This window comes from Bison bison, unplaced genomic scaffold (assembly GCF_000754665.1).
Source record: "Bison bison bison isolate TAMUID 2011002044 unplaced genomic scaffold, Bison_UMD1.0 scf7180017864035, whole genome shotgun sequence".
Taxonomy (NCBI): domain Eukaryota; kingdom Metazoa; phylum Chordata; class Mammalia; order Artiodactyla; family Bovidae; genus Bison; species Bison bison.
In genome coordinates this window covers 16,770,199-16,794,009 of record NW_011494607.1, presented here as the reverse complement: position 1 = coordinate 16,794,009, position 23,811 = coordinate 16,770,199, and the positions used below count along the sequence as shown (strand labels likewise).

The window sequence follows — 23,811 nt, the reverse complement described above, 5'->3', positions numbered from 1 at the left end:
AGCTCTTCTTAGCCATGTGACCTTTGGGGATATCATTATCATCTTTATCCTCTATAAAGAGGATTAGTGACACCCATCTCATAGAATTGTTCTGATTTTTAGTTAAAGAATTTCCAGCTTCATAAAGGATGATCGAAAATGATACCGCTTCCTGGAGAATCGATTTTAAAGAGTGAAGTAAATGGCTTATTTTATTTAGAAATAGTAAAATCTGTGCTACCCAAGTATAGTAAATTATTTATTATCCTTTGAGACCAATATACTTGAAAAAGCTTTAGATGGGTTTTGCAAATGGTGGTATTATTTCACTTGAACTCCAGTGTCTTGAAATGTACCCATGAATTTTGCTTTGTTGATATAGGCAATTGAGTTAGTTGCCAAATGGATTTTAGTGGTTTGATATTCATCTTACTCAAAGCTAAAGGACCTGAAATAATCTTTAGCCACTAGTTCAAGTTGAAAGCATCTCAGCCAAGTTTTACAGGAAGAGGACATAGCAGATATTTGGTTAGTTTTTATGAAACTTGATTACTATGATATTCTTTCTCCAGGTATTTTGAACTGCCCCCAGTACTGCAAGTAGCATTAAGTTATGTCTCATAGTTATCCAAGAATTCCAGTGTAGAGAGACATAGAGTCCTAATGTTATATAACTTATACTTAAAATCTTTACTTTTGTGTTCAGTTCAGTCGCTCAGTCGTGTCCGACTCTTTGCGACCCCATGAATCACAGCACGCCAGGCCTCCCTGTCCATCACCAACTCCTGGAGTTCACTCAAACTCACATCCATCGAGTCAGTGATGCCATCCAGCCATCTCATCCTCTGTTGTCCCCTTTTCCTCCTGCCCCCAATCCCTCCCAGCATCAGAGTCTTTTCCAATGAGTCAATTCTTTGCATGAGGTGGCCGAAGTACTGGAGTTTCAGCTTTAGCATCAGTCCTTCCAAAGAACACCCAAGGCTGATCTCCTTCAGAATGGACTGGTTGGATCTCCTTGCAGTCCAAGGGACTCTCAAGAGTCTTCTCCAACACCACAGTTCAAAAGCATCAATTCTTCGGCACTCAGCTTTCTTCACAGTCCAACTCTCACATCCATACATGACCACAGGAAAAACCATAGCCTTGACTAGACGAACCTTTGTTGGCAATGTCTCTGCTTTTGAATATGTTATTAGGTTGGTCATAACTTTCCTTCCAAGGAGTAAGCGTCTTTTAATTTCATGGCTGCAGTCACCATCTGCAGTGATTTTGGAGCCCCCGAAAAATAAAAGTCTGACACTGTTTCGACTGTTTCCCCATCTATTTCCCATGAAGTGATGGGACCAGATGCCATGATCTTCGTTTTCTGAATGTTGAGCTTTAAGCCAACTTTTTCACTCTTTTCTAGTTATGTGAAAAATACGATGATGTGGTCTTGCCACCAGTTTTGATCTTTTTGTGGAATTGCTTTAAATCTGTGCATTAGTTCCGTATTTTATATAGTTATTTTGAGTGTCCACTTCTTCTTGATGAACTGATTTAAAGCATCAGGAATGTTGGACTTAATGTAATTTTCCTTCTTTTTTTAAAGTACTAGTCATTTTTCGTAATGGAATACTGCTACTATCAAAGGAAGTATTCTGGCTTAGCTCCACTGGTTTATTTTCACTGTTTGCTCTTTAATTGAAGAAAACAAATATAAGAGTGCTGTGTATGCATTTGTGTCTACTCAATTGAGATGGCAGTTGTATGTACAGAAATAGAAATAACATTACAGTTATATATACAGAAACAGGAATAACATCATAGTTGCATGTTTAGTTTTAAATAATATTATTAATTGTTGGGCATATTGCATTATCTTCTATTGCAGATCACTAGAAAAATCTTTTGGTATTCACCCCTGTTATGTTTCTGTTAAGGTCTTAGAGATGTCTCAGTTTTCCATAGGAAAAGTGAGTAAATGACAAATCAAAACTTGAGGCAGTATTGAATTCACGTTTTACTGATTTTTGGAGAAGAATGATTTTATTATTTTTTACCATGTGAAAATGATTATGGGTCTTTTTGGACTAAAAGACTAATAATGTTGTATCTAGCACAGTTTTATATTCCAGCTTAATGTCTATGTCTGCTCTAAACAAGGAAAGTATTTTAATTTAAAATATCACATATAAGCCATAAGTACTTTCCTCTTGGTACATCATAACCTAAAGCTCACAGGAGAAGTGGCTTAAAATTTTGTTTTTATGTCTAGATTGTAAGTAAAATCACTTGTCATAGCGAGTTGCAAAATGCAAACCTTCATTTTGAAGCTGCCTGTTTCTCATTTAGATCTGACATATTAAAAAGCATATAATTAATGCTTGACATTAGTAATTAACATTAACATTATGGTACTTAATATGCCATCGTTCATCCATCAAATAACCAGAAATGCATAATGTCTAGGCATAAAGGTTTTAATTAGATAGAACTGTCCTTCAGTTTTCACATGGTGTAAATGTTAAAACCCCAAAATGTATTTAAAGAAAAATTTTGTATTTGTTTGTTGGGTGTTAGCTGTATTTTTATTTATTTTTTTAGGAGTCTGCATCAACAATTGTGTCAGGAACTTCAAAGGGAGCATGGGGACCTCAGTGTGCAGTCTTCATTATCGACTAAAGAGCGCCACCTTGCTGCAGTTGCCAGTGCGCTGTGGAGGCATTTCTTTTCATTTCTGAAGAGTCAGAGAATGTCGCAGATAGTGCCTCTCTCACAACTCGCGGATGCAGCCGCAGGTCAGCGTTCTTTATTTGCCAGTTAGTTTCTCATTTTGCAGACTCTGTCAGTTTTTTCTTCTGTTTGCTTAGTAGCAAACTCTTATTTTATTACAGTGCGATAAATATTTTGACAACCAGGAAGAAAAGAATTATGTATTTTAAAATTAGGATTCTTTGGCTTGTTTATTATTTTCCTGTTAGTAAAAGTAAAAACTAAGTGAAGATTTGCTAAAAAGATCATTTTTAACCTTAAAACTACTGTACTTACATGAGCTTTTCTTATTCATGCATTATTTGGAAAGTAAAACAGCATTTGACTTCTAGTTCAGGTTGTTTATTTTCAGATTGTATGTGCAGATACCTAGTAAAATATGAAATTGAATAAAGAGCAAAAAGAGATGGAATGAATTCCACTTCAACATAAAGCCGATGAGATCAGAATGACATGGAGTACATAGAATGTTACTGTTCAGACTTCTGTTAGATTCTATTTTAGGTTGTAATTTTTACTTAATTTGATTATTAGCCTATAGACATGTCCTTAGACTTTAATGGACTCTGAATCAGATGAAATTATAGGCAAGAATTTGAATATATATATTCACATATGCACTTTCCCACAAGAAGTCTTTGTCTTCTTCAAAGGGATATTTTATCCAACGTATGTTAAGAAGTACTGGAATAGAGATCAATATGGTGACTACATGTATTTAAATGCGGTTTTTAAGAAGATGTTTAATGTATTTAAATGTAAATGCTTCTAAAAACCTAAGCTCTAAACCAAGGTTTATTTTACCCTAGTGTGAATAAGGAAAACTGAGCTAAAAGCATTACATAAAAGCCTTCATGATATACATTTGAAAAGATTTTGAATTCTGGTAGTGCTTCCATAATTAAGACTTTACAGCGATACACAGATTGGAGAACTGTGACAGGCAGTGCTTTTGCAACCACTGGAATGTCTGTGAAAATAAATACTGACTTTCAGTTTAACCAAAGCAGTCATTACTAGTCAATATGACTTATCTTTCTACCATTCATCATCCCAACTCTCACTTAATGACCAAAATGATACACGTTAGTCAGTACTGTCTTAGGTCCTGAAAATAAATAGTAATATAGATATAAAGCAAATGTATGTGGGTTTGGGGTTTGTTTTGAAGTAAAGACAGGAGGCAAAAATTTCCTGCGTTAAAAAATAGTTAATGAATACTTTGCCATTGGGGATTTATCAATGGGAAAAAAAGAACTACAGTTCCTTTTTTCATGCATAAGCTCCACGTTCTTATGGAAGGAAGAGAACATAGGTAAGTAAAATGTGTAATTGGTCAGATGATGATAAATGGAGAAAAAGAAAAATATAGAAAAGGATAGGGATGGGGAACCTGGGTTCGATCCCTGGGTTGAGAAGATCTCCTGGAGGAGAGCATGGCAACCCACTCCAGTATTCTTCCCTGGAGAATCCCCATGAACAGAGGAGCCTGGCGGGCTACAGTCCATGGGGTCACAAAGAGTAGGACACAACTGATCTATTAAGCACAAGGAAAGATCACAGGCAAGTTATTTTTAAATAAGAGTTGCCCAGAAAACATGTATAGGTATCATTTATTTGAGCAAAGACCCGAAGAAGGTGAGATATGCGGCTATGCAGATATGAGCTATGCAAAAATCCAGAGGCAAGAGCATGTCTGGTGTGTTCAAGAAACTACATGGAAGCCATCAAAGCTCTTGTGGCATAAGAAATGGAGAAAGAGTAGTCAGAGACGCAATCCATAGGCTATGTAGAACTGCTTTCTCTTCTGCCTTATACATAGTTGTAAAAATGTTCACTTTTACCCTGAGACTAGAAAGTCTTGAGCAGAGAGGTGATATGATTGCTCTGGCTGCTGGATGGAGATTAGACTATCGAGAGGTGGGAAGGTCACATAGAGAACTCTTGTAACAGCTTAGAGGTGGACAGCTGGGGCCACAGTGGGAGCAGTGGAAGTGGTGAGAAGTGGTCAGATTTCCAGTTTGAAAGTAGAGCTGACAGAATTTTCTAAGTGGGTTTGATATGGTAAGCAAAATAGACAAAGGGAGAAACCCTTGTTTGAGATGAGAAAGATTGTGGCAGGAAGAAATTTTTAATGAGTTAAGACCTGGATTTTGACTTGGGAGATACAGAGATAGATAGATATCTATCCCTTAAAATCTGAGTAGGGATGTTGAGTAGACCCCTGGATAATAAACCTGAGTTTCAGGGAAGAGGTCCAAGCTGGAGATTTAAATTTGGAAGCTATTTATGTGCAAATTGTCTTATAAAGCTATGACCTGGATAAGACTACTAACAGAGTAAGTAGTAAAAAGAGAAGTTTGAAGACAGGTCCTAGGATATTCCCATGTTCAGATTTATAGGATTAGAAGGAACCAAGAAAGGAGACTGCAAAGGAATACCAGTGAGGTGATGTGAAAACCCATTATGTGTAATGCCATGGAAACCAAATTACAGAGCATTTTAAGGAAAGAGTAGTGATCATCAATTCAAATGTGTTTAATGGGTCAATTAGGATGAGGCCTGAGAATTGGTCACTGGATGTAGTAGGACAAAGGTCACTAGGTTTTCGCTGTAGTGGGTAGAGGCCAAGGCCCATTAAAGATATCCAAGAGGAAATGCGAGAAGAGGAATCGCTGGCTGCAAACGTAAGTAAATCTTTTTGAGTATCACCACTAAAAGAGGCTTCCCTGGTGGCTCAGATGGTAAAGAATCTGCTTGCGATGCAGGAGACTCAGGTTGGATCTCTGGGTCAGAAGATGCCCTGGAGGAGGAAGTGGCAACCCTCTCCAGTATTGTTGCCTGGAGAATTCCATGGACAGGCTACAGTCCATGGGGTCGCAAAGAGTCAGACTCGACTGAGTGACTAACACACACACACCTATAAGAAGTAGGAAAAAACGGGGATGTTAGCTGGAGAGGGAGATGGGGTCAAGGAGGGTTTCTATTTTTTAATTTTTTTTAATAACATGGGAGAAACTCCAGCATATTTATAATGCTGACAGGAATGTATAGGAGTGAGAGGAAACTTGATGTTGCAAGAGAGTCATTTGTGTTTTAATGCCCAGGAGAAATGGGATCTCATTGAGGACTCGGCCTTAGATCTCCTGTGGTAGCAGAAGAGAAGGCAGAGTAAATGGTTCTGCTTGGAGGTGGCAGAGTAGATGTGGTGGTTCTCTTCTGATGCTTCTCAGTTCTCCGTGAAGTAGTAAAAGTCATTAACTGAAAATGAAGATGGGGAGGAGATGCCGACTGATGGTGGAGAGAGGAGAGAAGGTCTGCAGGAATGCTCTAGGAGAATGAAAGACCAAATGGACTAGTGAAGTATGGTAGGAATGATGGCCAGCTCTAAGGACCCGCTTACCATCTGCAGTCATAAATTTAAAGTGCAATCAGGCCACACAGTTGTTCACCGGCCCCTTAATACTGGTCATAGGTGCCTATGGGGAGAAGACAAAGAATTGTAATTAAACAGATGGTGTTTTTTTTTTTTTTTTTTCTCCCCAGGCAAGTTCAGTGAATCAAGTAAGAGGCAAGGGAATTGAGGGTATATGAAAATGAGTATAATGATGGAGCGTTCAGTCAAGTTGCCTGAAAGGGGAAAGGAAGGCACAAAGTCAGTGAGGAACATAGGGAAGTTTGTAGGACCAACGAATCGTAGGTCCTGATGGAATCAAAGGATTGCTGGAGGGGTTGGGAACCTAGAGGAGGAGAGTTGGAAAGCTGATTTGGTGTCAGAAAGAGGGGGTCTTCAAAGTAGGGATTTTAGTGATATTGTACTTACGGGCAGTGTCAGGTTCTCTGTATCACCGTGGGAGTGAGTGGCTAAAGTAGTGGAAGGTAGTCTCACTGAAGGAGAGAAGTTCAAGGCCAAGAGACTGGGAGAAAAAAAAAATCATCAAGAACTATGACAGGACTGCAGTTAGAAAGGATGATCATGAGCTACAATCTTCAAGGAATGAGAGGTGGCAAAGGAGGGAACAGTAGACAGGTGCAACGAAGAGAGCGTTGGTATGATTTGATGACGTGAGACTCAGAGCCAGAGGTTTTCAAGAAGAGGAAGGGACAGTGGTCTAGAAGCAGCAGCATGGACCAGAAGTTGCTCACCCTCTGAGGGTCCAGTGTATGAGAGTGTGGGAAGATATAAATGGCCACCATTAAAGAGAGCACTACAGGAGGCAGTGCTTAATAAATAATTTATTGACAAACGTAAATTGATGTTGGACAAGGAAATGGCAACCCACTCCAGTATTCTTGCCTGGAGAATCCCATGGACAGAGGAGCCTGGTGGGCTACAATCCATGGGGTTGCAAAGAGTTGGACACAACTGAGTGCACATGCACATAAATTGATGTACTACAAATTAGGTTGGGGAATCCCAGGAAATCACAAAATAAAGTCTATTTGTTTACCATGGTGATCTAAGACATTCTGGTTCCTAGGCTTTTTGAGTTCTGAGGGAAGTGGAGTATCATTGATTGTAGGAAATCACTGTTTACTAGAAGAAAATGTCCAGTGTCCATGGTGAGTTAGAGCTCTTCATCTGTGGTCAGTGAAAGTGGAGATCGCTCAGTCGTGTCTGTGGTAGGTGATGAGTAAATTAACTTGATTGGAAAAGAGTGGATGCTAGAAATATTTTTAGTAATGGATCATTTGGGTGAAAGAGGCACTTAGGTTTAGAATTTGCCATTTGAGGGCTTTCCTGGTGGTTCAGTGATAAAGAATCCTTTGCCAAGGCAGGAAACATGGGTTTGGTCCCTGATCTGTAAAGATCCTACATGCCTTGAAGCAACTAAGCCCGTGCATTACCACTATTGACCGTGCACTCCAGATCCAGGGAGCTGTAACTACTGAAGCTCGTGCTCCTAGAGCCTGTGTTCCACAACAAGAGAAGTGACTGCAGGAATCAATCAATCAAATTTTTTTTTCTAATTTACCATTTGAAGGGCCTTTCTATAACAGATGCATTGTGATGATGCTGAGACAGATTTTTCCAGACCCTTTCTTGGAGATGCAGATAATCAGCACAGAAATTTCTTTGATGATATGAGTTTAGTTCAGTTTTAGCTTTCTGTTCTACATTTCTAAAATGTGACATTTACTGTTTAGTGCTGATTTTTTAAAAAATCACTATTAACATAATTTAAGGGAGATAGTGGGTTTTTGTTTTTTTTTTTTTTGACATTCTCACTGTAAGTTTCTCTCATTCTAAATCTAGATTTTACTTTGCTGGCAATGGATTTGCCCAGCACAGCCCCATCAGATCTTCAGCCTCAGCCAGTTACATCAATGATACAACTCTTTGGTTGGGATGATATCATCTGGCCCCAAGTTGTAGCCAGATATTTAAGTCATTTCCTACAAAATAGGTAAGTGTTTTTATTTCAGGTATACACATTAATATAAACCCACAATAGATTAGTTCACAAGGAAGGTGAGCATTTCCAAAATAAAAACTGATCTTTGCTATGTATACTTTCACTGGGACAATTTGTTGCTTTTCTGTGTATCCACATTTTGACTGTATTAATAGTAGGAAACTTTTATTAAAACAATGTTGCTGCTGCTTTGTCAAAATGGTTTTTATAGGACTGCCTTAACTTATCCTGAAATGATTTTTCTACACTCACCATTGTGAAAGAAATTATACAATTAATATTGCTAAATCTGTAAGACACTATTTTATTATTACAGTTTTAGTTTAATGATAGCTTTCCTCTTCACACTAGGTTTTTAAAGATCTGACTTTTGTGCAGTGATGAACAAGAGACTTCATCACCTTGAACTTTGATTTCCATGTCTTTAAGTGTCTGCATTACATAAGAGATCTGAGGAACCCCAACAGAAAAAATATACAGTCAGTAATAGAAATGGTATAGAACAATCAGGGTGATTCAAATAAGAATATCAAGATAAGGGAAAATAAAATAAATATGCAAGCCTAAGAGACCAATGTAGATCTGGTCACAGCTGCCAGTCAGTGAAAATGAAGAGAGGTATTCTTCTTAAAAGGAAGTTCATTAAGCATAGTCATTAATCATTTTCTCACTAGCTTTCAGTTACACAGTAAGGGAGTTCAACTTCAATTGGATTACTTTTAGGATCCCTTCCAGCTTAAGAAGTCTTGGATGACAACAAACATTTATTTATATTATTTGTTAAATACTTGTGCTGAAATTATCTTGAAGGGTTTGTTTTTCAAATAATATTGGTATGTTAGCAGCAAGGAAGGACTAACTGAAATGAAGCAACTGAAGTGAAATGCAAAGATGTTAAGTAGTGTTGGGAGATTGTATAGGTGATAAACAACCCATCTGAGTTCCGTTTTGTATTCTCTTTTTTTATGAAAATGTGTATTCAGAGTATTTCAAAACAGTACTTTCAGAGTGATGATTTATGTATTTTTCACGTGTCTAATAACTTTATACAACATTTATAATTAGGTTAAGACTATCCCCATCCTCTCTTATAAAATGATTAGAAATAAGATGAAGCCAGACCTTTGACTTTGTAAAATAATTAAAAAAAAAAAAACTCCTGTTCAGATGTTATTTTGGAGTTCCTGTGGGTGGGGGAGCAGGAAAGGAAGGGATGTAGATTGGATTGGTTGGGAGACCCTCATAGAAATGTGTTTTACCTTTTTTCTTCTGTATATGGTCATGCCCGCTTCTCTGTTTTGCTCTTAAGGGCCACTGTTTTTTATTGTGCTTGCCACTTCCTTCAGTATTATCACACAAAGCTACTTAAACCCCTTCCTTGTTTTTCTAATTTTAACCATGTCTCTCCCTTGGCGTAAGTCATATGTATGCCACCAGTGGAAAAAGGAAATTTTAAAAATTAGGGCATTATAAATGAAAGCAAGAATATTTGTCTAAAATATTTTGTGGTGTGTGTAGTGTTTATCTTCAGCAGAGCATGTCTGCATTCGTGTGTTTGTAAAATAAGTGAGACCAAAAACTGGGGAGTATTAGAATGTTTTATTTCGGAATCTCTGTACTCAGGGAACACATTGTCGGTTTTGTTTTGGTTTCTGTTTTTAATATTCATCAACTTATTTTTACAGCATGTTATGTGAAGTACTTTCTCATTCAGGCTGTGTATCTTTTCAAGCCCTAACTGTAAGATCATGGATCCGTTGCATTTTGCAAATGTATGTAAAAAACCTTCATGTGCCAGATGACTCATTCATTGATATAAATCCTGAACAGGCAGTTGGTAAGTACTGCAAGTGTTTTGCTTTCTGGATTGCTAAGTATGTTTAGAATTTCCTGTTTTGTTACATAAATTAATAGAAAAGATTTAAAAAATATATTTGTAAGTAGGTATTAATATGAACAGAAGTTTATTTCCATTTGCAGTCTGTTTATTTTTTCTTGATATTTTCCCATTACTGTATATGACGAATTTCTCTCCTGTAAAGATAAAAGAACTTATTTCCTTGGAAGCTCAGAACAAAAATTTGTTCTCAGGTGACAAGCTATTTTTTTACCTTGAAGAAATTGATCAGAAAAAAAAAGTGGAGATAGGAAGTAAATAACCAGATATCATACTGTGAACACCCTATAAAGAAAAATATCCAATTATGAATAATTTACTCCTTTTCCTTGCAACCTTTTTTTTTTTAATATTCCATACTGTTCTGGTTGTCTGAAGCATATGCATTTTCCTTTTCCTAAAGCTATTGTTTATGGCCAGTTGTAAATCTTGGAAAGGCTGGACTGAAAACATGCTCCACATTTACTTTTATATTTATTATATCAGTTGGCTTTACATTAACAACTTTTGGGACTAGGATGTTCACAAGTAAATGTTTGTTTTTAAATAAAGCCTTCCTGTAGTGAGAGAAACTTAGTTTTTAATAATGTAGAAATTTTAATTTTAAAACAAATGATTGTCACAAATGAAGAATGCTACATTCTCTGCTCTCCCGTGTGTGTGTGTCTGTGTGTGTGTGTGTGTGTGCATGTGCTCAGTTGTGTCTGACGCTTTGTGACCCTGTGGACTATATAGCCCGCCTGGCTCCTCTGTCCATGGAATTCCCCAGGCAAGAATACTGGAGTGGGTTGCTGTTTCCTACTCCAGTAATGTATATATGTGTGTGTGTGTGTGTGTGTGTGTGTGTGTGTGTGTGTGTGTGTATAACATAAATTTATATCATAAGTATATAAATATAATTTATTTTGACAGAAAAGGACTACATGGAACAGTTGACTGAACTGACAAGGTTGCTATTTAAGCTATCAGAAGTAAAGAATATTTTCTCAAAGTCTCAAGTAGAATTACCCATCCCAGACGATCCTAAAAAAGCACTTATTCGGTTCTTTGAGGTATTTTTTTATTCATTAATATAATTGTCCAAATCAGTTATAATTATTTTTCCAAAAATCCTAAAGTGTTCATTATGTTTTTCATTATAAAATGAGTTATTTTAAACTGAATCATATTATTGGTTGCTGCTATTATAAAATTCTGGAGGAATAGAAATGTGAATCTAAGATATAGCATATAATTCATTCTTGAGGACAGCAGAGGAAATACATTTAATGAAAAATAGTAAGAGTAAAGAATGCCACATAAAAACCTTACTCCAAATCTGATCAAAATCATAGGAGTATCTTATTGCTAAAATTGCTGGATAACCATATTCTTCAGGTACTTAAATCTCCTTATATATGGTGCATAATAGTTCCAACTTAATGTTTACCACCCTGTAACAAACTGTAAATTTTACAGTAAAATTTTAGTGTGTATTCAGCATAAGCACCAGCTACTTCATATCCATAACATGGTTGGGGCTTTAAAATCTAATCCATTTGTTTTGTCTCTGTAATAAATAGTCCATTCAACATTTTACTTTATTAATTATTAATTTTGTAGGGATCTATCTTACGTGATAGTTTTTGTTTTATAGCCTAATTGAGGTTGTTAATGTGCTTGGATTAGTGTTTTTGTAAGCTCTTCACAGTAAAACTTGGTTTATTTTCCCACAGTGGTTGATATTAACTGCAATGAAAATCATTACAACCCATAAGCTCTTTCCATAAATGTGAATTCTTCCATTGGTTTTCGTTAAGTTAAAATATAATTGTAAAACAGAGATGTCGTATTAATCTTAAAAATATTTCATAATGGTATAGTGAAAGTGAATATGAAAGTCGCTCAGTTGTGTCCGATTCTTTGCAACCCAGGCCAGAATTCTCCAGGCCAGAATGCTGGAGTGGGTAGCCTTTCCCTTCTCCAGGGAATCATCCCAACCCAGGGATCGAACCCAGGTCTCCCACATTGCAGGCATATTCTTTACAGGGAAGCCCAGGAATAATGGAGTAGGTAGTCTGTCCCTTCTCCAGGGGATCTTCAGTATATGCAAATATAAAATACACATGTCTCTGGAGCCTTTTCTTTCGTTCTTGATTGGATCTCCATCTGTAATTAAACACCTTTGCCAGGGACCATCCTGGGCCAGAAAAGAATGTAAAAGTCAAGCACCCCACCGATCATATTCGAAGGCTCTCCTAATTTAATCCTATCCAAATTAATTGCTCTTTCACCACTCACTAAATTATAGTTACTTGCTAAATGCTAGATAGTATTCAGCGAAGATTTCTTAGGGACTTGAAGAACCAAAAGAACTAGTCCTTGATCTTAGTGAACTTTTACTTTGAGAATACAAGACATGCCCAGAGATTAAAATAATAAGATAGTATATGATAAGTGCCAATTAGTTGATAGGTCAATCAGCAGGTTAAGAATTCAGAGCATCTTGATATAAGAAGTTTAGATTTTATTGTGAACAGGTTTTATAAATTTTTAAGTAGGTATGATTTGATCAAATGACTTTAAGAAAATTGGTAATAACAGAGAACAGAGTACATTAAAGGCTCAGGAGCACTAATGGCCAGAAACTAGTGGGATTTAGGAGGAATTGAAGATTGAACTAGGGAATCTTTGAATGATTAGGAAATACTGTGTTTAACTAGAAGAATGATGACCTTAAAAAGAGATCATGATTTAGGATGGGGCCATAGTAGGTGAGAAGCCCAATTTTAAACCTGTTGAGTTTGAAATTGTGTCAGGGGGTGCTCAGGAACCTCTCTCCCCCACCACGTGCTATGACTCAGAACTCAGCATATAGTTGTACTTAGGTCTATGATTTATCACAGTGAAAGTTTTCAACGTACAGTCAGCAAAGAGAAAAGGTACATGGGTAACATCTGGAGTAACCAAGCACAGCTTCCAAGAGTCCTCTTCTAGTGATATTACCCTGGACGTGCTTAATTCTTCCAGCAAGGAATTGTGAGAGCACCTGGGAAATTCTTTACTGGGGGAACTCTTAAATGACTGAGTGCCCAGGAGTTTTTTGGGTTTTTTTAATGAGAGCTGGCCACCTAGGCCCTGTTTGTTCAGCACTTTAAAAAATCCAGATTCTCAGAAGGGAAGCAGATATCCAGCATAACTGTACTGATTGCACAAACTGTTGAAGCACAGTGAGCCATTCTTATCAGAAAATGATGGGGAAAAAAATCTAAGGTTCCAAAAACCAACACAGGGCCAACCTTGCATGTAAGCCTTTTAAAGATAGTGATTGGGACCTGCTATGTTAATTCTCCTTAGCAGAGAAATGATAGCATGGCATGAAAGTAGGGATAGTCAAGGCACTGAGAAATACACATCTCATAATTAGGTTAAGGCTAAACTTAGAGAAATTCTGAAATCTAGGGCACTGGTTTTCTCAAAAGTCCTTTCATAGACTTCTAGGAGTCAGTAATTTTCAGGGGTTCTGTGAGCTCAAAAGTATATTGGCGTTTATACAAAGAACGTAAAAGCTGTAGTAGAAATCAACACCATGGCCCAAGATGATACTAGTAATCATTGTAATTTTCAAGGCCATGCAGTCAAACGGGGAGAAAAGCCAGTTCACTTAAGAATATCACTAATGAAGCCATAAAGTTATTGATTTTAATAAATTTTGACGCTTGAGTACATGCCCTTTTTGTATTCTGTGAATGACAATAGGAAGTGTATTTAAAGTACATTTGCTGCACACCAAAGAAAGACTGTTTAAATAAGAAACACTTAAGTAATTGAGTTGCATGCTGAACGGACACTTTTATCATGAAAGAACAACTGACAAAATATGGTTTTTCAGACCTGAGTATTTGGCAGATATTTTCTTAAAAATGAGCCTATCACTTCCAAGAAAGCAACTTTGAAATCACTTCAAAGACAGCATTTTTGCTGCTGCTGCTAAGTCGCTTCAGTCGTGTCCAACTCTGTGCGACCCCATAGACGGCAGCCCACCAGGCTCCGCCATCCCTGGAATTCTTCAGGCAAGAACACTGGAGTGGGTTGCCATTTCCTTCTCCAATGCATGAAAGTGAAAAGTGAAAGTGAAGTCACTCAGTCATGCCCAACTCTTAAGCGACCCTATGGGCTGCAGCCTACCAGGCTCCTCCGTCCTTGAGATTTTCTAGGCAAGAGTACTGCAGTGGCTTGCCATTGCTTTCTCCAAAGCTTTCAAGAAAATTAGAATTTTGGAACACTTATATTTGCCACCAGGACTTGATAGTTTAAGACTTTTGAATAGCATTGGTGTTAACAAATAACGATAATTTGTTATATTAACAAATATGATTTTTAAAAAATACAGACAGTGAAATGTGTTGTCCAAATTGGGAACCAAAATTTTTCAGATAACAAGTACAGACTTTTTAGAAAGCATGCATGGGTGGAAAACATGCATTCAAAGCACTGGACAGACCAATGGCTTTTAATGTAGCAGAGTAAGAATATGCATTAAAGTGACTTTGGATGCCATATTACAACTCACATTTAAGAAATACCACCTGTCAAGTTTCAGTATCAAAAAGGAGTCACACAATTATCTGAAAAATTTATTAAAATATTTTTTCTTCTTCCAGCTACATATATTTATGAGACTTGTTTGTTTTTATCTACAACATATGCAACAGATTGTATGCAGAAGCAGATATGAGAATAACTATCTTTTATTAAGCCAGACGTTAAAGAGATATGGAAAAATGTAAAAAAAAAAAAAAAAGCCACTTTTCAGTACTTTTTTTGTTTGTTTTGGAAAAGGAAGTTATTTTCACTAAAAATATATTCTGGTAACATGTTTATAATTTTAAAAAATAATTTGAAATTTTATGTTGTAATTCCTAATATCATAAATTTCAATGGATACAGTTCAAATAATATAATAATAAGCCCTTTAAGATCCTCAATTTTAAAGTGTATAACAGGAAACTGAGACAAAAAGTTTGAGAATTTCTGGTCCAGGAAAAGAAATATAGAAAACCAAGGGCAGAGACCTAAATGGAAAAGGGGATTTGTTGAGTATATATCTTTTGTTCTCACCAGTTCACTTCCTAATCACTCAAGTTCACTAGGCTTCTTATCTTTTCCTTTATTCTACGTTTTATCATCAACATGGCTAACTTGAATATCACCTTGGATAACTTACCTTGAGTCCCCATTTCAAATCTTCTCCAGTAGTCTCAGTGGTCTTCACTTCTGCTGTCATCTATCCACTCCCATGACTAATCACTGAACCATGGCGTCACTTGGTGCATCTGAAAGTTCACTGACTGTCACCACTTCACTTTCCTTCCAACTCTTTGAGTGACTTCATCAGGACCTTCCTTTCCCTTTTTCCGAAGTCCAGCATTCTCTGATGGTCTCACTTTCTTCTCTATCTACCTTATCTAAACCTCTTGGAGGCCTCATTTCAACTACTCTTAACCAACACACTCAGTCTCCCATCCCTGTCTTCTGGTTACAGCTCTAAACCTTCAACTTTGGATCAGTACAACCACCTGGTTTCTTTCCTTTGTCTTATCTTCTCAGAGCTTCAGGAGAAAAACCACATAACCATGTATACTGGTGCCATTCATGTTCCAGTTTGGGTGATTGAAATTCACTGGAAGTTCTCAGTAGTGGCTTAGAAACATCACTGCTGTCCTCAGACCTCACCCATCCCTAGTCAGTTTTCTACTGATTCTTTTTGTGACTTCTCAGCTCTTGCTTATTCTCACCTTGTCACAAGTAGCCTCTCTCATATTTACCTCCTTCTTCTGACTTCATCATTATTATTTTACTACCTCATCTCACACTTCTCTGCCTCCCCATTTTGCCATTTCTACCCTTTGTACCTTTTTTTTCCTCTGAGAAAGTTAAGCTGGCAACTACTGGCTTATAAACAAAATTCTGAGGTAAAAATCAACTTATATCATAAAGCTGAACTTTATTTATGGAGGTCTGACTTGTAAGAGTTTATTAACCTCACCAGTAGGTCTTTTTTGTAGAAATTTTGTAGAATTCCCAGTTATGTGCTAGATATATGGTGAGCCGTCCTGTTTGGCTCACCTAATGCCTAATAGGAAATTTGTAAGCTTCTTGTATATTAGTTCCATGTGTCTTCTAACTAATACTTGGCTGACTCATAATTATTGGTGAACTGATTTTTTTTATTCTTCCTTTAGCCTTTATTTTAATCATAAAAGGCAAGATAATTCTTTTTTCTGGATTTTAATTGCTGTGAACACTTATTGGAACGTTAAGGATGAAGGCTTAAATGTCAGGAATATGTATGTGCATGTGTGTGTGTAGAAAGAGAAATTATCTGTATTTTTCAAAGTCTGTATTGTAGAAAACTAAATCATGTTTTTTCTTATTTATAGGCTGTTGGTATAACTTACGGGAATCTGCAGACAGTTTCTGATAAATCTGCCATGGTCACAAAGTCCTTAGAATACCTTGGTGAAATATTAAAATATATAAAACCTTATTTGGGAAAAAAAGTTTCCAGTGCAGGGCTGCAGCTGACTTATACGATGATGGGTATGTATTCCTGACTTTATTAAAACTTCCCTAGACTTAACCTATGGTATCATGATGGATAGGAATATACTGATACACTGGCTAAGTCAGTGCTCTCCACACAATCTTAAGAATAATCTGAAAGACAATGATTTAGTTTAAAGTAATTCATGTTGAGTTTCAAGTGTATCTGTGTCTTGCCCTACCTCCTTTCAGAACTTTTCTTCTTATGCTTGGTTAATACTAAAATTAATTATGATCAATAGAAAAAACACACCAACTCCAGCTTGCTACAGATATAGTCTGTTGTAAATCATTCACATTGTGAATGCCTGCATAATTAAAATGAACCTTTTTCCAACACTTATGTATGTTAGAATTTAAAACTTCAGAAAACCATTACTTCTTTCTATTTTTTTTATGGTCTGCTCTGTATGAAGGAGGTCAGGAAAGGATTTATTATGGTGCTAAAAGATATTTATGCTTCAAATCTTGTTTCTCACAATATGTTTTCTCCTTTCAAAAAGAAAAGAAATCTTCTGTGTCTGCGCTATAACAACAGAGGTCATCCTTCTTTAGGAAGTCAGTAATTTGAATATCTTTGTTCACTAAAACCTTGTTGCTAACCAAAAATAGGAACTGGATAAAGGGAAATGAGAAGGATTTCCTTAGAAGTTTTTATACAGAATTTAAGTTTACTTTTTTTCTCTGTGGCCAAAACCTTGTATCTGTTCCCTTTGATCTTGTGAACATATGAATACACCTGATTTGGGCTGTCTGAAACCTTTTATCTTTGTTGTGAAAGATAAAGGAGAATGTGAAAATGTGTAAATATGGATGATGTAGGATGTAGTGAAAGCAATAGTAGCAATTTGGTCATTTTAATTTTAGAGAAAAATATAAGTGAGCATTTATTATAAATTTAACTTAGTAAAATTTATATTAACATGTATTTCAGCATTTAGGCTTATAATTTATTAGTTGCTATTGGATTTTTACCAAGCTAAATGTATAATTTCAGAAGGATGTCTTTATTTTACAAAATACATGATTATCTTATCAAGAACTGCAAAATCATTTGGATTGGTGATATGTAGACCTGGGACATTCTCCTTATGAAGAATTGGGGGGGCCTTTGTTTTGTTACATGCTTGATTTTTTATTTAATGGCCAGGGGATGTGGTATTCTTTCCCTTTGTCTAGCCCTCAGAGTTTGGGAATAGAGTACACTGCTACAATGTTGCCCAGTTAGTCACAGAAATTAGGAACAGATGTCTTTTACGGGTAAACAGGTTTAGAAGAAAACAGAGAAAGAGCAAATACAAATTGTTGAGAGCCGGAACCTTTTCTGGGTGTGTTGGGATATCACATCATCTAGAGTGAAAGAAAATTAACCACCTAAACATCGGTAGTTTGTTTACCTGGCTGGCTCCTCCCTGGGGATAAATGCCTCTGCTATTCAGTTGCACTGCTGCTAGTGGAGGCACTAACTCTTGACAGCATCACTCCAGACTAAGGCATCTGGGGTCTTAATTGTCTCCAGGTAATTTCTGAGAAGGCAGGATTGATCTCTCAGTAGTATCTTCAACTTTCCTTCCCTTTATGTCCTTTTCTTTTTTTTTTCCCCTTCTTTATATCTCTGGCTTTTCTGTTTCCATGACTTTACTTTTGATCATGTTTCTCTCTTGGGATCCTTCTTCCCCTTTGATCTTTCAAATTGAAATTCTACACATGACCCTTCACTGTCCAGCCCAGAAAGACCTGCTCTCCCTGACTCTGCTTCACCTGTCCTTCTCTTCTGACTTTTTTTTTTTTTTTTTGGTAGCTTTCCATTTGTTAACAATTTGTGTACTTGATATGCCTCCAGTAAAATTTAAACTTGCTTATGGTTATTGGCCATATCTTATTATTCCCATCATCGTGTTGTATTCTGAACATATAAGAACATTTACTGAGTGTATATCAGGCACTGATTTGGGAACTGATGATACAGTGGTTAAAGAGATTCTCCAATGTAGAGGATGGCATATATTAACTATTTCTGAAACTTAATAACCTTAAATATAAATCTAGCTATTTATTTATACACTATGTAGTGTATTTTGTAGTGTTACTAAATGAGCAAAGTTGCTTTCTGTTAACTACATCTAAAAATATATAATGATCTAATTGTCTTTTTTTTTAAGGCTTAATATATACATAGAATAGAAAATAAGTAAATACATAAGAACTCTTATATACATAGAGTAGAAAATAAGTTGGAGAAGGCAATGGCACCCCACTCCAGTGCTCTTGCCTGGAATATACCATGGATGGAGGAGCCTGGTGGGCTGCAGTCCATGGGGTCACTAAGTCAGACACGACTGAGCAACTTCACTTTCACTTTTCACTTTGATGCATTGGAGAAGGAAATGGCAACCCACTCCAGTGGTTTTGCCTGGAGAATCCCAGGGACGGGGGAAGCCTGGTGGGCTGCCGTCTATGGAGTTGCACAGAGTTGGACACGACTGAAGTGACTTAGCAGCAGCAGCAGAAAATAAGTAAAACGTAAGAATTATTGTGGTGTGGCTTTCAATTGTCAGAATATATTCCCCACAGTTTTCCTATATTTTCAGCTTTATCAGTAAGTAAGTAATAGTTCTTGGTGGTGGTTTAGTCACTAAGTCGTGTCCAACTGTTGCGACACCGTGGACTGTAGCCTGCCAGGCTCCACTGTCCGTGGGATTCTCTAGGCAAGAGTACTGGAGTGGGTTGCCATTTCCTTCTCCAGGGGGTCTTCCAGTTCCAGGAATCGAACTCAGGTCTCCTTCATTGCAGGCAGATTCTTTATTGACTGAGCTACAAAGGAAACCAAAATGAAAGTGAAAGTCGCTCAAACCTCTCCGACTCTAGCCAGGAAAAATACTTGGTTTCTTACAAAGCTACTCTGTGTATTTAAACCTTTTCCAAAGTTTTTTACTTAAAAAATTTTTCCTTTGCATTTTTAGTTCCACACACCCTTGAATGTTCTTTCCTGAAACTTTCAGTTAGGGGCTTGATAGCAGTAAAACAAATGTATCATATCTACCTTCTATGAACTCATGAAATTTTAAGTCTTCGTCAGTGTTATTACCATTGCAGAAGATAAAATACAAGGGTAGATGAGGTGTTTTCAGTTGGAAGGTCCTTGCTCTTTATAAGTTAGTACCTGTGTGACACTTAAGAGTGATATGAATCATTTCAAATGTTGGTGATGATGGCAGTTTCTCTTACCAGTGTATTAATGTGTTTAGAATGTGAGCTCTTCTTACATTGCTGTCATCCTCAAGATTTTCACCTACTGGAAAAATGAGCAGCAGGCCAGCATTATTTAAAATATTGCTAAGTGAGCATTGTGTTTCTTATGATTGATTATTGTATTTCCTTTTACAAAAGATTAATGTTGCTATTTGTTCTTAGAAGTGATTATTGGTTGTTGTTTTTTAAAAAACTATATTCATCTCTAAGCATATTTTTGTTTTCCTTCAGAGCTCGAATTTTAAACTTTCTGTTTTATGGAAATGACTTTGAATTTTATCTTCTTTTTTGCTTTTCTAAGATGAAATAAAATATAAAAGTTTATGCAGCAACTGCTGTTTGGACAAGTGCTTAATGATCTCCTTTTGAATTAATATTTTTCAGTAAAAGAGGCCTCAGTAGCAGTAATATACTCTAAAGGGAAGTATATATCTGCCCTTAATTACATTATTAAGCAAAAAGTGCTCATTTGTTGTTTTACCATCATTCAGTGTAGCAGTTTTTTGACAGACTCCTACCATTAGGAAACCATAATACAGTTCATGTAGTAAAGAAGTCCATTTCTCTTCTTTTAGAATCAAAATTTAAATTCAGTGTTTGTGTTAAATAGCTAGAAGTTATAAAAACTGAAGTTCCAAGAGGTTAAGTGATTGCTTCAAGATGTTACAGCTAATCTTTTTTCCTACTTCAACAATTAAATTTAGTGATCCTTCTTGTGGCAAACTGGGTTCAGACAGCCTGTAAATGTAATTTAAAATCCCACTGCTGGGCATGCACACTGAGGAAACCAGAATTGAAAGAGACATGTGTACCCCAGTGTTCATTGCAGCACTGTTTATAATAGCCAAGACATGGAAGCAACCTAGATGTCCATCAGAAGATGAATGGATAAGAAAGCTGTGGTACATATACACAATGGAGTATTACTCAGCCATTAAAAAGAATACATTTGAATCAGTTCTAATGAGGTGGATGAAACTGGAGCCTATTATACAGAGTGAAGTAAGCCAGAAAGAAAAACACCAATACAGTATACTAACGCATATATATGGAATTTAGAAAGATGGTAACAATCACCCTGTATACGAGACAGCAAAAGAGACACTGATGTATAGAACAGTCTTTTGGACTCTGTGGGAGAGGGAGAGGGTGGGATGATTTGGGAGAATGGCATTGAAATACGTATAATATCATATATGAAACGAGATGCCAGTCCAGGTTCGATGCACGATACTGAATGCTTGGGTATCCCCACTGGGATGACCCAGAGGGATGGTATGGGGAGGGAGGAGGAGGGTTCAGGATGGGGAACACATGTATACCTGTGGTGGATTCATTTTGATATTTGGCAAAACCAATACAATATTGTAAAGTTTAAAAATAAAATAAAATTTAAAAAATAAATAAAATATAAAGAAGTAAGACTATGAGTAAAATTTACAGTAGCATGAAGAAGCCCAGGGAAAAGTGAATATATACATAAAAGCATAATATATGGTGTTACAGTGTTCTTAAAGTTGGACTGCAGATTAGCCTCTGAGTTTCCTAGCAGCCTGAACAAAAAGAGAGAGAGAGAGAGAGAGAGATCTGGCTAATGGCAACATTCAGTCTATAACTTCACATAATGTATAACTACACGTTGTGTGTATGTATTAAATGCCAGTTGCTCAGGAAATGTATGTTTTTCTTGGCCCAGAATTCTGAGACAGTTGCCTCTTCAGTGAGATACTTGGCATATGTCTTTTGACTGTTAATATATGTTTCTTCCTATTGCCAACTTTAACTTGGTCCTCTGTGTTTTAAATATACTTTTCTTTTTTTTAACTGGAATGACAAAATTTTCTGGTTAGAGGATAACCATAATTTCTCTTACCATTCCTCTTTGTTAGGAACTCTAGTTAAATCATGGGCACTGATCTTTGCCACTTCTAAAGCCCAAAAATTACTATTCCGGATCATAGACTGTTTACTGCTGCCACATACAGTATTACAGCAAGAGAAGGAGCTGCCTGCACCTATGTTGACTGCGATTCAGAAGAGTCTTCCTTTGTATCTCCAGGTATAGTAAGTGTGACTGCTTAAAAGGAAAAGGAAAAAAAAAAATTGACACTTGTCTTAAAGCAGTTTACTAATTGCAGATTTCAAAACTATACGTTATATTCCTAATGTACATGTGTGATGATGTATTTCCACTGAATAGGTTTAAAATTCTTTTGTGTTGAGCTCTGAAAACAAAGTTGAAAGAGGCAAAACCTCCATTCTCAAGAAGCTTAAAATTGAGCGAAGAGACTGACTAGCGTAGACAATCCAGCATTTGCTCAGTATTTTCCTCAGAGGCCTCTGCTCTCTGTCAGCCAGACTGGGCTGAAGGGATGCAAGAGAAGATAACTGTAGTAAAGAATATCAGGTGTTAAAGAGCAGAGTGGATAGGACTTGAAGGACTGTTCCTGTAAGAGGGAACAGCACGTGGAGAGCATAAGCTATAAGAAAACATGACTCATGGAGAAAGGCAAATACTTCTTTTGTGGCTGGAGGCTCATAGAGGAGGAGCCACATAGTAAGAGTTTTGTGTACTTAAGAAGTTTGGACTTGCTCTTGTACAAGGGGAATGTTGTTGGTTTGTGAGCAGAGAAGTGGGAGAGACATACCATATTTAAGTTTTAGAAAGGTGATTCTGGTGGCCACATTTAAGCTGGTGAGGAGGTTAGATTTAGTTCATTATCTGAAGGTATGGAACTAAGGCAGTGGGTACGGAGCACGCAGCAGATTTTAGAAACGTTTAGTATCACCAGTCACAGAGTTGCTGAGCATGAGTGTTGCAGAGCAGCAGAAAGAAGTAGAATACTTCTTAGCTTCCGTGATGGCTGCTTATGTCAATAGTTGTGTGGAGTGCTTGCCCCACCGTGACCCTCTGATACCAAAACAGTTCACATAATAAAAATTCTTAAAAACTTCCTAAGTTAAAAAAATTTGTTGAATTATCCATTTGGCAGAACTCACTTGGAGCTATATCTTTAACTTCTTGAAGGTATAAGCTCTTCTCATCAGAATTTTTCTTAAAGTATTCATTTAGTATTTTATCTTCTGATATAATATGCTTTTCCTCAAACAGAGCATGAAACAAATGGATGGGGAGTCCACTGTTTTGTTTTTTTAATTGTTGTTTAAGCGCTTATGTTTTAACAGCTTTGTACTCTTTTTCATTAGAAATAAACTTTCAAAATTTCTTACTGGACAAATACCATTTATAGTTAAGATAGAGACATGACAGTCATTTCTGATTATCTCTGGAAAAAACACATTGTGAAATCGCCAAGGTACCAAGTTGTAAGTGAACTTTTAGAGCATAATTTGTTGCTCTGTTGGTGATTATTTAGTAAAATGCAATATTTAGTAATATTAGCAGAAAAATTTTTTTTCTTAGGGTGTTGATTTGTTTCTAAGTATCAAACACTGCAATCCATGTGAAAGTATCTCATTAACTCTATACAAATACAATGGTTTAAATCAACAGACATATAATAAAACATTGTGAGTTCTGTTTGACCATGAATTTATCAAACTCTTCTCTAAACCTCAATTTCTCCAGCAGATATAGCACTAAGTCAGTGAGGATGTTTTCTGAGAAATTTAAATGAAATAATGAATACAAAACATGTGGCACAGTGCTGACATATAGAAAAACCTCAAAATCAATTGTCATTATTCCGAGTCTTAATCTTCTGCATTTCTCTCCTTTTGTTATTTTTATTTAAAAAATGTATTATGTTTCTTAACATTGAAAATTTTTAGCATAAATTTTATAGTCTTGTTCAGATAGAATGACCCGTACCATAAGTTTTAAAATAGACCTAACGTGGGTGGGATGATTTGGGAGAATGGCATTGAAACATGTATAATATCATATGTGAAACAGATCGCCAGTCC

General features: G+C 36.5%; 1 protein-coding gene across 1 annotated transcript in view; it reads left to right on the top strand.

Annotated features, from left to right (window-relative positions):
- The window catches only part of MMS22L (MMS22-like, DNA repair protein), a 121,678-nt gene that overhangs the window by 80,971 nt on the left and 16,896 nt on the right, over positions 1–23,811 (top strand). The window contains exons 15-20 of the mRNA XM_010834759.1: positions 2,566–2,759; positions 7,991–8,141; positions 9,836–9,987; positions 10,960–11,099; positions 16,470–16,629; positions 21,774–21,943. Coding sequence (XP_010833061.1) covers positions 2,566–2,759; positions 7,991–8,141; positions 9,836–9,987; positions 10,960–11,099; positions 16,470–16,629; positions 21,774–21,943 — 967 coding nt within the window. The remainder of the gene's footprint in view (positions 1–2,565; positions 2,760–7,990; positions 8,142–9,835; positions 9,988–10,959; positions 11,100–16,469; positions 16,630–21,773; positions 21,944–23,811) is intronic.